The sequence below is a fragment of the Hypanus sabinus genome, chromosome 9 (genome assembly GCF_030144855.1).
Source record: "Hypanus sabinus isolate sHypSab1 chromosome 9, sHypSab1.hap1, whole genome shotgun sequence".
Lineage (NCBI taxonomy): Eukaryota > Metazoa > Chordata > Chondrichthyes > Myliobatiformes > Dasyatidae > Hypanus > Hypanus sabinus.
This window is the reverse complement of record NC_082714.1, coordinates 89,086,881-89,098,234: the sequence shown is the minus strand read 5'-3', so window position 1 is coordinate 89,098,234 and position 11,354 is coordinate 89,086,881. Positions and strand designations below refer to the sequence as shown.

The following is an 11,354-nucleotide window of genomic DNA, read 5'->3' as shown; positions in this document are numbered from 1 at the left end:
GTGTGCGTGTGTGTATGTGTGTGTGAGAGTATGTGTGTGTGTGAGTATGTGCGTATGTGTGCAAGAGTGTGTGTGAGAGTATGTGTGTGTGAGAGAGAGTATATGCGTATGTGTGCAAGAGTGTGTGAGTGTGAGAGTATGTGCGTGTGTATGTGTGAGAGAGAGTATGTGTGTGTGAGTGTGCGTGTGTGAGAGTGTGTGTGTGTGAGTATGTGTGTGAGTGTGTGTGTGTGAGAGTATGTGTGTGTGAGAGAGTGTGTGTGTGAGAGAGTATGTGCGTATGTGTGCAAGTGTGTGAGTGTGAGAGTATGTGTGTGTGAGAGAGTATATGCGTATGTGTGCAAGAGTGTGTGTGTGAGAGTATGTGCGTATGTGTGCAAGAGTGTGAGAGTGTGTGTGTGTGTGTGAGAGAGAGAGAGACTGTTTCGCTGTTGTCTTGTTTTGTTCTGCTGTTGTGGTTGTTGCTTGTGTTATCCTGCGGCACACTATGCTACCACCCAAACACGTGGTGACACTTGCAGGCTACCCCAGCACATGCTTAGATTGTAAATTGCCCCGTGATTCGGCTGGGGTTAAATCGGAGGATTGCTGGGCAGCGTGGTGAAGTGCCGGAGGGTCTCTACCGTGCTGTATCCCAATAAACAAGGAATAAAGAATCAAGTAATGTCACAAATCCCAGCACCTGGCCCGTAGCCTTCTCTGCCTTGGCGAATCGGAACCTTGTCAGGTTGTGAGAGTTTCTGCCTCCAACTGCATACTCCCCCCCCAAAACCCCTTTGGGTGAACAGTTTTGCTCTAAACTGCTCGTCCCTTGTGTAGTCAGGGGAACCAGTTCAAAAGCAGCTAGGTAAGGTTAATGAGGGGCTTTGGGGGAATGTAAAGGTGGTATGCCAGAGGGAGATTTTCACACAGCGTGGTGGGTGCATGGAACATGCTGCCACGGGGCATTTAAGATAGCCACGTGGATGAAAGAAAAATGGGGGGTTTTGTAGGAGGGAAGAGTTAGATTGACCTTGGAACAGGTTAAAGGATCCAAGGGCCCGCGCTAAATTGTGTTCCATGCTTCCCCTATCGCCATGCCCTTGATTACAGGAAGGTTTACCGCTGTTGACCCTACTCGTACACTTGAGAGTCCAGTCAATGTCCTGTCCAGTCTTTCCCGTACTTACCGGCTCCGTGAAAGCGGTGGTCACTGTCAAAAAGCGGTGCTGCGCGCTGATCGCGGTCGGGATGGAGATCTTCGCTTCGAGATGCTCAGCCACAAAACACCCGAGGTTCCTGATCTGTGAACACAGGTGCTGCAGTGAAGCTCACCAGGACACACACAAACACACTCACACACAGCCGTTCCTACCTGCTGTCGGCACCTGGATATCCTTCCGACGGTTGGGCTGCCGATGTCTCCCCGGGACAGGGGACGGTGGGATCCTGAATGATTCCCACGTGCTGCTTTCGTTGAAATCCATGTTTCCGAGTGTCCAGGCAGCTTTCGGTTGGGTGCAAATCTGGGTCACGGGGCAGAGAGCCCCCCGACCTCAGTGGGAGACGTGCAGTACTGGTGGTTTCAGTCCTGTCTATCCGCGCAACACGCAATCGGCGAGACAGACACACACACGGACACAGCGGCAGCCGGCTGCCGTGAAGCTGCCCGGCGCGGACCGGTTCGCCTGCCGCTTTACCTTGAAGCTCTGCGTGACCTCGGGCTGCATGTCTTCCGCTGCCGACTCCCGGGCTGACTGTACCTCGTAGCGCTGCAGGCTGGACTCACTGCAGGCAGAGAGCAGCGCGTTAAGGCGGGGGCAGATCTGAGCAAAAACAGCAGCTTTCTTCCACCCATTCCATCCAGCCCAGGTCAGAACCATGACATTCGGCCCATTCCTGTATTCCATTATCCTATACTCTGGCCTGCTCTCTGCTCGCCACAGACTTCAGCCCCTCTGCAAACACACTACGCGCTACAGATGCACAAGAAATTTATTGTCTTGAAACGCATCAACGTCCATCACAGTCCCAGGACGTGCTGGGGCAAGTGTCGGCACGCTTCCTGCGTCAATATAGCAAAGCCCGCAATTTACCAACTCTGGAATATGGGAGAAACCGGAGCACTCGGAGGAAACGCACGTGGTCAATAGGGAGACGGTACAAACTCCTTACAGACAACGCCGGGAATTGAAGCCTAATAGCTCACTCTACAAAGCGCTCCGCCAACCGCTACCTTAACTTGCTGCAGATACTGGAAACAGTGGCCAGGAGAACTCAGCAGATCGGGCAGCGTCCAGGGAGAGGAATCCCTGGCATTTCAGGCCAAGACTGGCAAAAGCATCCACTGATTTTACTAACTCAACAATCTTCAGTGTTTTAGGAACAGCTTCTTCCCCGTCTGCCATCATAATTCTGAATGGACATTGAACCATGAACACTACCTCACACACATACTCAGAGTGCACGCATTTATTTATTTATTTATTTATTTGTTTGTTTGTTTATTAAGACTCAGTGCTGAATAGGCCATTCTGTCCCTTTGAGTCACGCTGCCCAGGAACCCTGCCCCCAATTTAATCCTCGCTTATCACGGGACTACTTACGATGATCAATTAACCTGCCAACTGGTACACCTTTGGACTGTGGGTGGAAACCAGAGCACCTGGAGGAAACACATGCGATCATGGGGAGAACGAACAAACTCCTTACAGCCAGTGGTGAGAATTAAACCCCGAATCACCTGTACTGTAAAGTGTTGTAGTGCTGATCACTACACTACTGTGTTGCCCTGTAAATATATACTGTATATAAAATGTGTGTGTATATATATATTTTTTCTTTTTGTTGTTTATGGTATTTATTATACATTGCAATGTACTGCTACTGCAAAAGAACCAATTTTACGACTTATGTCAGTGACAATAAACCCAATTCTGATTCCAAAACCAGATAGGATTTAATGAAAATCCAGTAGCTTTATGATCACAGTTACTGAGATTAGATTTTTTTTTGTCGTTCCAGATTGATTTAAGTTAAATTCTTTGCTGGCCACGGGATTGGAACTTCAGCCGCTGGATGGATAACACAGACCTCCGGGCAGTCGCCCAGATGGCAGAGTGGAATGTCAGAGAAATGAAAAGCATGGCTGGAGGTGTAATTGCTGAAAGATGATAGGGAGCTGAGAAAGTCCACTGGAAAACCGACCGCACTGAAGCTCATATCATGTGTCATAATTATCATGGCATGGAAACAGGCCATTCTGCCCATCGAGTCTATGATGGTTTTTATTTATTTAGTGACATAGCATGGTAACAGACCCCTCTGGCCCAAGAAGCTCACGGCACCCAATTGCACTCATGTTCAAGACATCAAGATTGATTAATGTCAGTTCCAGTACACAAGTGTAAAGGAGAACAAAATAATTGTTACTCCAAATCCGATGCAGCACAAAACATAATCAGATAAAGAACACAATAATTTAAAAAAACACTATAAATATATAAAATAGCTTGCTTACATTGATTGCATGTCCATAGTCACAGGAGTGTCTGTACATAAGGTGACTGATAGGAAATGACAGTAATGGTGGTGGTGGGGGAGGGGATGTCCTCCAAGAGCACCACAACCTTGTCATCAGGTTTGGAGTCTTCATGCCTCAATAACCCGGAGAGTTATGTTGGCGGGACTCAGGGCTTTATGCTTTGGTTCTTAGTAAGATGTCCAGTGCCAAACGGGTAGAAGTCAGACTAAGAGTAGTCCACTGGTCCTCCAGGTTCAGTGATTCAGCTCAGGGATAACAAAACTGTTACGAAAACAGCAATGCAGAATCCTTGTATATCTGAGTGTGACAGTATTCCTGAGCCTCCACCTGGGATTTGTTTGACTGACAGCAGTGAAAACTGAGAGGAAGCTCCTGACATGATGAAGGAAGCCACGAACACTGTCAGAGATGGACGACCTTCATTGCTGCCCTAAACACCATTGGCTTAACAGGCAGTTTGGGGGTGTGGAGGGGTGGGTTAGTGGGTGGAGGTGTTGATCAGCCCTACTGCTTGGGGAAAGTAACTGTTTTTGAGTCTGGTGGTCCTGATGTGGATGCAACGTAGCCTCCTCCCTAATGGGAGTGGGACAAACAGTCCATGAGCAGGGTGGGCAAGATCCTTCATGTAACCAATTAATCTACTAAACGGTGCATCCTTCATGTAACCAATTAACTCACTAAACGGTGTATCTTTGGAAAGTGAGATGAAATTGGATTTTATTCAAAGGATCAAATTACTTTACTTATTCTCCTCTGCTCGGGTTCTTACTAATTTTCAGAATTCTAAACCATTTAAACTCCAACATGGAACTAGACACGGTGTCCTTTAAGTCCTTTGCTTTTTGGTCTGGCTTTAGAACCCTTAGCTATTGCTTTTCGAGAATCTAATGATATCACTGGTGTTCTAAGGAAAGGTACTACCCACAAAGTTTTGCTTTATGCTGATGACCTATTGCTTTTTATTTCTAATGTTGAGACCTCGTTACCTTCTACGTTTTCTTTACCCTCCTACTTCAGCCAGTTTTCAGGATATAAATTGAATTTACATAAGAGTGAACTTTTTTCCCTTGAATAATTTGGTACCAATTCTTTTTAAAATACTAAGAAATCAATTTACCTATTTGGGTGTAACAATTAATATGAACTATAAACATCTATTTAAAGAAAATTTTCTTACCTTAATGAAATATGTGAAAAGGGCACTATCCAATTGGTTGCCACTCTCTCTATCGTTGATTGGTCAAATTAATTCTATTAAAATGAATGTCTTGCCTAAATTTATATACCTTTTTCAGGTGTTACCGGTTTTTATTCCCAAGTCTTCTTTTGATTCTCTTGATTCAATTCTATCTTTTTATATATGGAAGAACAAACATCCTCAATTAAACAAAGTCCCTTTCAAAAAGCTAAAAGGAATGGAGGTCTAGCTTTACCAAATTTTAGGTTCTATTACCGGGCAGTCATTATACAAAATCTTACGTTCTGGTCACATTACATTAATTGTGAAGACTGTCCAGTATGGGTCTCTTTGGAAGCTAATTCTGTTGTGAAATTTTCGATTATCTCTCTTCTTGGATCCTCACTTCCTTTATCTTTGAATAAATTAACTGACAGTTTGTAGTTAAGCATGCTTTGAGGATCTGGTTATAATTTAGAAAATACTTTGGTTTATTGAGATTTTCTCTTTCTAGTCCTATTTTTTCTAATTGTTTTTTTAAACCTTCTATAACCGATGTAATTTTTAAAGAATGGGATAGATTGGGTATTAAATTCTTCCAAGATTTGTTTGTTGGAGGGAGTCTCTCTTCTTCTGAGCAATTGTCAGTGAGATATAACTTACCAAATACCCTTTTTTTATATCTACAGATTAGAGACTTTCTGCGATCTCAATTCCATTCATTTCCTATGAGTCCTGATAAGAACTTAATAGATGTAATTTCTAATTTGAAACCTTTTCATAATTGCTCAATATCCAGTATTTATGACATGCTGTTGGGAATGAGAGAGGCTCGTAAACAAAATTTAAAAAGCCTGGGAACCGAATTTACAGATTTCAATTTCTGAAGAGACTTGGAATGTAATTTTTAAATTGGTTAATACCTCATCACTATGTGCTCGCCACTCCCTCCTACAATTGAAAGTGGTCCACAGGGCTCACATGTCCAAAGACAAGCTATCTCGTTTTTATGTGGATATATCTCCCTATTGTGATAGATGTAACAATGGAGAGGCTTCACTAATTCATATGTTTTGGACATGCCTTAGTCTTGATAAATACTGGGGGGAAGTATTCCAAACTTTTTCTGTACTTATTAAAATAAATTTTAAGCCTAATCCTTTGACTGCCATGTTTGGTATTGTTGGAGAAAGAGGCATAACTTTGGAGTCATCTGATCTGCATGTATTGGCCTTTATTTCTCTCATGGCTAGGAGGGCGGTGTTGCTTAAATGGAAGGATGTTGCTCCGCCTACTCACACTCAATGGTAATGTGATGTTATGTCATGCTTAAATTTCGAAAAGATCTGGTGTTCAATTTCTGATTCTAATCAAGACTTTCAAACACTGTGGGGGCCTTTTTTGAACTATTTTCAAAACCTTTGATCTGGCGTTACAGTACAGATGTTGGGTATTGACATAAATCACTGTGTGATAAGGTTTTTTGTGTCTTTCTTTTCTTTACCAAACAGCTTCAATCTTGGTAGTGGGTTTAGATTTTTTTAATAATAAAACTATTATAATAAGGAAATAGAACCACACAAGCTGCTTAAACACTTAGTGGAGAAATACACACAAAATGCTGGAGGGACTCAGCAGGTCAGGCAGCATCTATGGAGCGGAATGAGCAGTCAACGTTTCAGGCTGAGAACCTTATGCAGGACTCTGAAACATTGACTGCTTATTCCCCTCCGTAGATGCTGCCCGACCTGCTGAGTTCTGTATGTTCTGCAGTTAATATTTGCCTGAGGGGAAGGATGATCTCCAGTTGGCTAGAAGCTGATAGTGAGCTGCTAGCCACTTCTGTGCCAGTGTCCCTGACTCACCTCTACCTTGGCTCTCGAGTGGCACCTACCTAGTGAGGAGGAGGTCAGCTTCGTGACGAACCGCAGCCCACACCCGCACCATGTTGTCGTGGAGGGTCTTGTCCATCTCAGCACTGTCACTGCAGAAAGGGGGAGTCTTCAGTACAGTGGGAACACTCAACCCCCACCATCAGGGCAGGGAGAGGGGCAGAGGGAGGGGGGACAAAGGCAGGGAGAGAGAATGAGAGGGGCCAGAGAGGGAGAGCAGGAGGAAGAGGGTGGAGAAAGAGGGAGATGGAAAGTGAGGTGGGGAGAGATGAAGGGAAGCGAGAGTGGAGAAAGAAGAGGAGGGGGAGAGGACAGAGAGTGGACTGGGGTGAGAGAAAGGTTGAGAGTGTGGGAGAGGGGAGAGAGGGGCAAAGGAAAGGAAAAGGGGAAGGGGGGGCTAAAGTGGTAGAGAGAGATGGCCCTGGTCCCAATGGGGTACACATCTCCATAGAGTCAGAGAGGAACAAGCCCTCAATCACCCTGAGTCTGTATTAACCATCAAACACCCAATTCCACTGTTCCCAATTTATCCCTGCCTCCAATTAACCCAGAAGTTACCTCCCGCCCACACACCAGGGGATTATTTATTGCAGCGAAGTAACCTCCCAAGCCAGATACCTTGGGAACATGGGATGAAATTGGGCTAAGTGTGGAAGAACGTTGAAACTCCACACACAGAAGCTACGTAGTGAAGGCGTCTCAGGGATTAATACCACGGACCTTTACAGAAGGTTCACACTCCTAGTCACTGCAACGTGATCCAAATCTAACAGCCAGCTGCTGGACTCACCTGGTGACACTGAGGTGCAGCTCCAGCTCATCTGACAGGTACAGGCACCGAAATTCAAACTCCAGGCGAAAGGACACCTAAAGATGAGCCTTTATTTGTCACGGCAGCACAACAGCTCAGAAACAGTCCCTTTGGCCCATCTAGTCTGTGCTGAACTGTTATTCTGCCTAGTCCCATTGATCCACACCTGGACCATCCCTCCCACCGCTGTACCTGTCCAAACATTCAAACATGCAGTGAACTGTGTCGTTTGCGTTAATGACCCACACAGTCTGAGAGTAGGCTGGGGGCAGCCCGCCGACATCACCATACTCTCAGCACCAACATAACTAACGACTTACAAACTTCAACCTGTACATCCGTGGGAAGCAGAAGATAGCCAGAGCACTCAGGAGAAGCCCACGTGGTCATGGGGAGAACGTACAAACTCCTTACAGGCAGTGGCAGGAACTGAACTCTGATCGCTGGCGCTATAAAGCATTACGCTACCGTGCTGCCCTTATCTGACCCCAGAAATGATAGGCGTGTGTGCATGCGTGTCCGTGTTTCATGCATGTGCATGCGTGTGCAGTGTTCCCCACCTACCCGCATCAATGATCGGAAGACCGGGAAGCTGACGTTGCAGATTCTGTGATGGGCTGAAATCACCAGACATTCCACCTTATTCAGTCCATCGTCCTGTCAAAGGTGAAGATCATAACATTGGTGGACTGCAGGAAATAGGACCCTGTCCGTGAATCCAAGAAGGATCAGCACCAACTACATACAAAAATCCCTCAAAACCATGCCAACAGGACATTGACAACACAGATCAGATACACAGTAAAGTTCCCTCTACACCGTCCCATCACACACTCCCGGGGTCAGACACAGAGTGAAGCTCCCTCTACACCGTCCCATCACACACTCCCGGGGTCAGACACAGAGTGAAGCTCCCTCCACACTGTCCCATCACACACTCCCGGGGTCAGACACAGAGTGAAACTCCCTCCACACTGTCCCATCACACACTCCCGGGGTCAGACACAGAGTGAATCTTCCTCCACACCGTCCCATCACACACTCCCGGGGTCAGACACAGAGTGAAACCCCCTCCACACTGTCCCATCACACACTCCCGGGGTCAGACACAGAGTGAAGCTCCCTCCACACTGTCCCATCACACACTCCCGGGGTCAGACACAGAGTGAAACCCCCTCCACACTGTCCCATCACACACTCCCAGGGTCAGGCACAGAGTGAAGCTCCCTCCACACCGTCCCATCACACACTCCCTGGGTCAGACGCAGAGTAAAGCTCCCTCCACACCGTCCCATCACACACTCCCGGGGTCAGACGCAGAGTGAAGCTCCCTCTACACCGTCCCATCACACACTCTCGGGGTCAGACACAGAGTGAAGCTCCCTCCACACCCTCCCATCACACACTCTCGGGGTCAGACAGAGAGTGAAGCTCCCTCCACACCGTCCCATCACACACTCACGGGATCAGACACAGAGTGAAGCTCCCTCCACACCGTCCCATCACACACTCCCTGGATCAGACACAGAGTAAAGCTCCCTCCACACCGTTCCATCACACACTCCCGGGGTCAGACGCAGAGTGAAGCTCCCTCTACACCGTCCCATCACACACTCTCGGGGTCAGACACAGAGTGAAGCTCCCTCCACACCCTCCCATCACACACTCTCGGGGTCAGACACACAATGAAGTTCCCTCTACACCATCTTATTACACACTCCCAGGGTCAGACAGAGTGAAACTCCCTCTGCACCATCCCATCACACACTCCCGGGGTCAGACACACTATGAAGCTCCCTCTACACCATCTTACTACACACTCCAGTCACAGAGTGATTTTCCCTCCACATCCTCCCACCACACACTCAGGGTTAGACACAAAATGAAGCTTCATCTAAACTCATGGGAGGAGGTTTTACAAGGACGTAGCCATGAATTGAGTTATAGGGTAAGGTTGAATATGTTAGAACTTCATTCCCTAGAGTGTAGGAGAGTGGGGGGGGGGAGATTTGATAGAGATATTCAAAATTATGAGGGGTATAGATAGGGCAAATGAAAGCAGTTTTTTTCCACTGAGGTTGGGTGCAACTAGAACTGGAGGTCATAGTTTAAAGATGAAAGGTGAAATGTATAAGGGGATCCTGAGGGGGAACTTCTTCACTGAGGTGGTGGTATGAGTGTGAAACAAGCTGCCAGCACAAGTGGTGGATGGGGGTTTGATTTCAACACTTAAGAGGAATTTAGATAGGTATACGGATGGGAGGAGTACAGAGAGCTATACTCTGGGAACGTGTCGATAGGTCTGGGCAGAATATCATTTCAGTGTGGACTAAATTATCCGAGGGGACTTTTTCTGTACCGCAGTGCTTTATTACTCTAAATAGACAGTTTTACCTTTACAAGGAGACTTGTGAGGAGCAGGTTTCTGGAAAAGGTGATGTTTAGGCTGGTATTGTAGGCATTTTCCTTCCTGTTCTCCAGCAGCACAGAAACTGACACTCTCTGCCGACTGCTGCTGACGACATACGGGTTCTGCCTGAAGGGAGGACGTCCGTTCGTCAACAATTACACAACAAGCAAAGGCAAACTACACAGCATCAGGGCTAAAACAACAACAGGTAGTCAAAACAGCCCAACACATCACCAGCACCAGCCTATTCACCATCAAGGACATACAGACAGAAAGGTGCTGGAAAAGGGCCAGTAGCATCACAAAGGACCCCACCCACCCTCCTTGTAGACTGTTTGTCCCACTCCCATCAGGGAGGAGGCTACGTAGCAACCACAGCAGAACCACCAGACTCAAGAACAGTTACTTTCCCCAAGTAGTAAGGTTGATCAACACCTCCACCCACTAACCCTCCCCTGCACACCCCCAAACACCACTGCTTCATCATTTCCTGGTAGTAAGACACTCCTGCCCAACATCACTTTATAGACACACAACCAATCTATGTTTATATGCGATCTTATGTATTAACATTTATTGTGCTTTTTTATTATCTTTGTGTTTTTTGTGCTGTATCAGATCTGGACTAACAATTATTTCATTTGATTTACACTTGTCTACTGGAAATGATGTTCAATAATCTTGAACCCTGAACTCCGTACTCTCTCCATAGATGCTGCCCAACTTGCTGAGTTTCCTCAGGTATTTTAAATGGGTGAATTTATCTCCAGCATTTCTGCTATCATCCCATCCCTCCCACCTACTGTATCCCCTTCAATCTCCTTGACCCCCCCCCCCCACACACACAATCAGGAAGGAGATACAAGGACTGTTTCTTCCTCCATTCCACCCCCAGCCTGACCTCTCAGCCTCTGGTCTCCTTCGCTGGAGCAACAAATCTTAACACCTCCTCGAAGAAAAGGCTCACATTATCAGCTGCACGGTTAACCCATCCCGCATCAATTCAGCTGTTGGAACTGATACTCATAAAAAATTCGTTAGGTGGGATACTTGTATAGGATATACATGTATAGGGTTGAATGGCAATAAATTTGAATTTAAACCTCATCTTCTCACACCCCCCAAAACTCTGCTACCTTTAACAAGATTCCAGCACTGTCACCCACTCCTTCTTCAGCATTCTGTCCATGACTCCTTGGGAGTACCTACAGTACTGTGTGCTGTCTTAGGCACCATATGTAATGAGGGCACATGACTTTTGCACAGTTCTGTATATTGGTTAAGACAGGAAGGTGGCTGGGAAACAGAAACTTAGCTTTCTATTAGCTCAGTTGTATTAAGGGTAAATGGAAAAACATATACAGTAAAAATCTTAGGTGTATATATATATATATAACACCAGTGAACACCCTGCCACCACCGAGGTCTCGTCGGTAGGACAGTAACCTGTGCTGCACTTTGAATTATAGTTTATTAATTTATTTATGGTTATATATATATATATATACCTAGGGCACCTAATCTTTTGGACAATACTGTAT

The 11,354-nt window shown here is 46.2% G+C and overlaps 1 protein-coding gene across 2 annotated transcripts in view; it reads right to left on the bottom strand.

Moving 5' to 3' along the window:
* itga10 (integrin, alpha 10) overlaps positions 1–11,354 on the bottom strand; it is a 194,973-nt gene that overhangs the window by 17,232 nt on the left and 166,387 nt on the right. Inside the window, exons 20-25 of one of the 2 annotated variants that reach the window (XM_059980120.1) lie at positions 9,798–9,939; positions 7,968–8,060; positions 7,383–7,459; positions 6,595–6,684; positions 1,680–1,767; positions 1,170–1,283 (exon numbers count right to left, since the gene is read on the bottom strand). In XM_059980120.1, coding sequence (XP_059836103.1) covers positions 1,170–1,283; positions 1,680–1,767; positions 6,595–6,684; positions 7,383–7,459; positions 7,968–8,060; positions 9,798–9,939 — 604 coding nt within the window. Of the gene's footprint in view, positions 1–1,163; positions 1,284–1,354; positions 1,768–6,594; positions 6,685–7,382; positions 7,460–7,967; positions 8,061–9,797; positions 9,940–11,354 lie in introns of those variants that run through there. The other variant, XR_009514026.1, reaches the window with a different exon arrangement.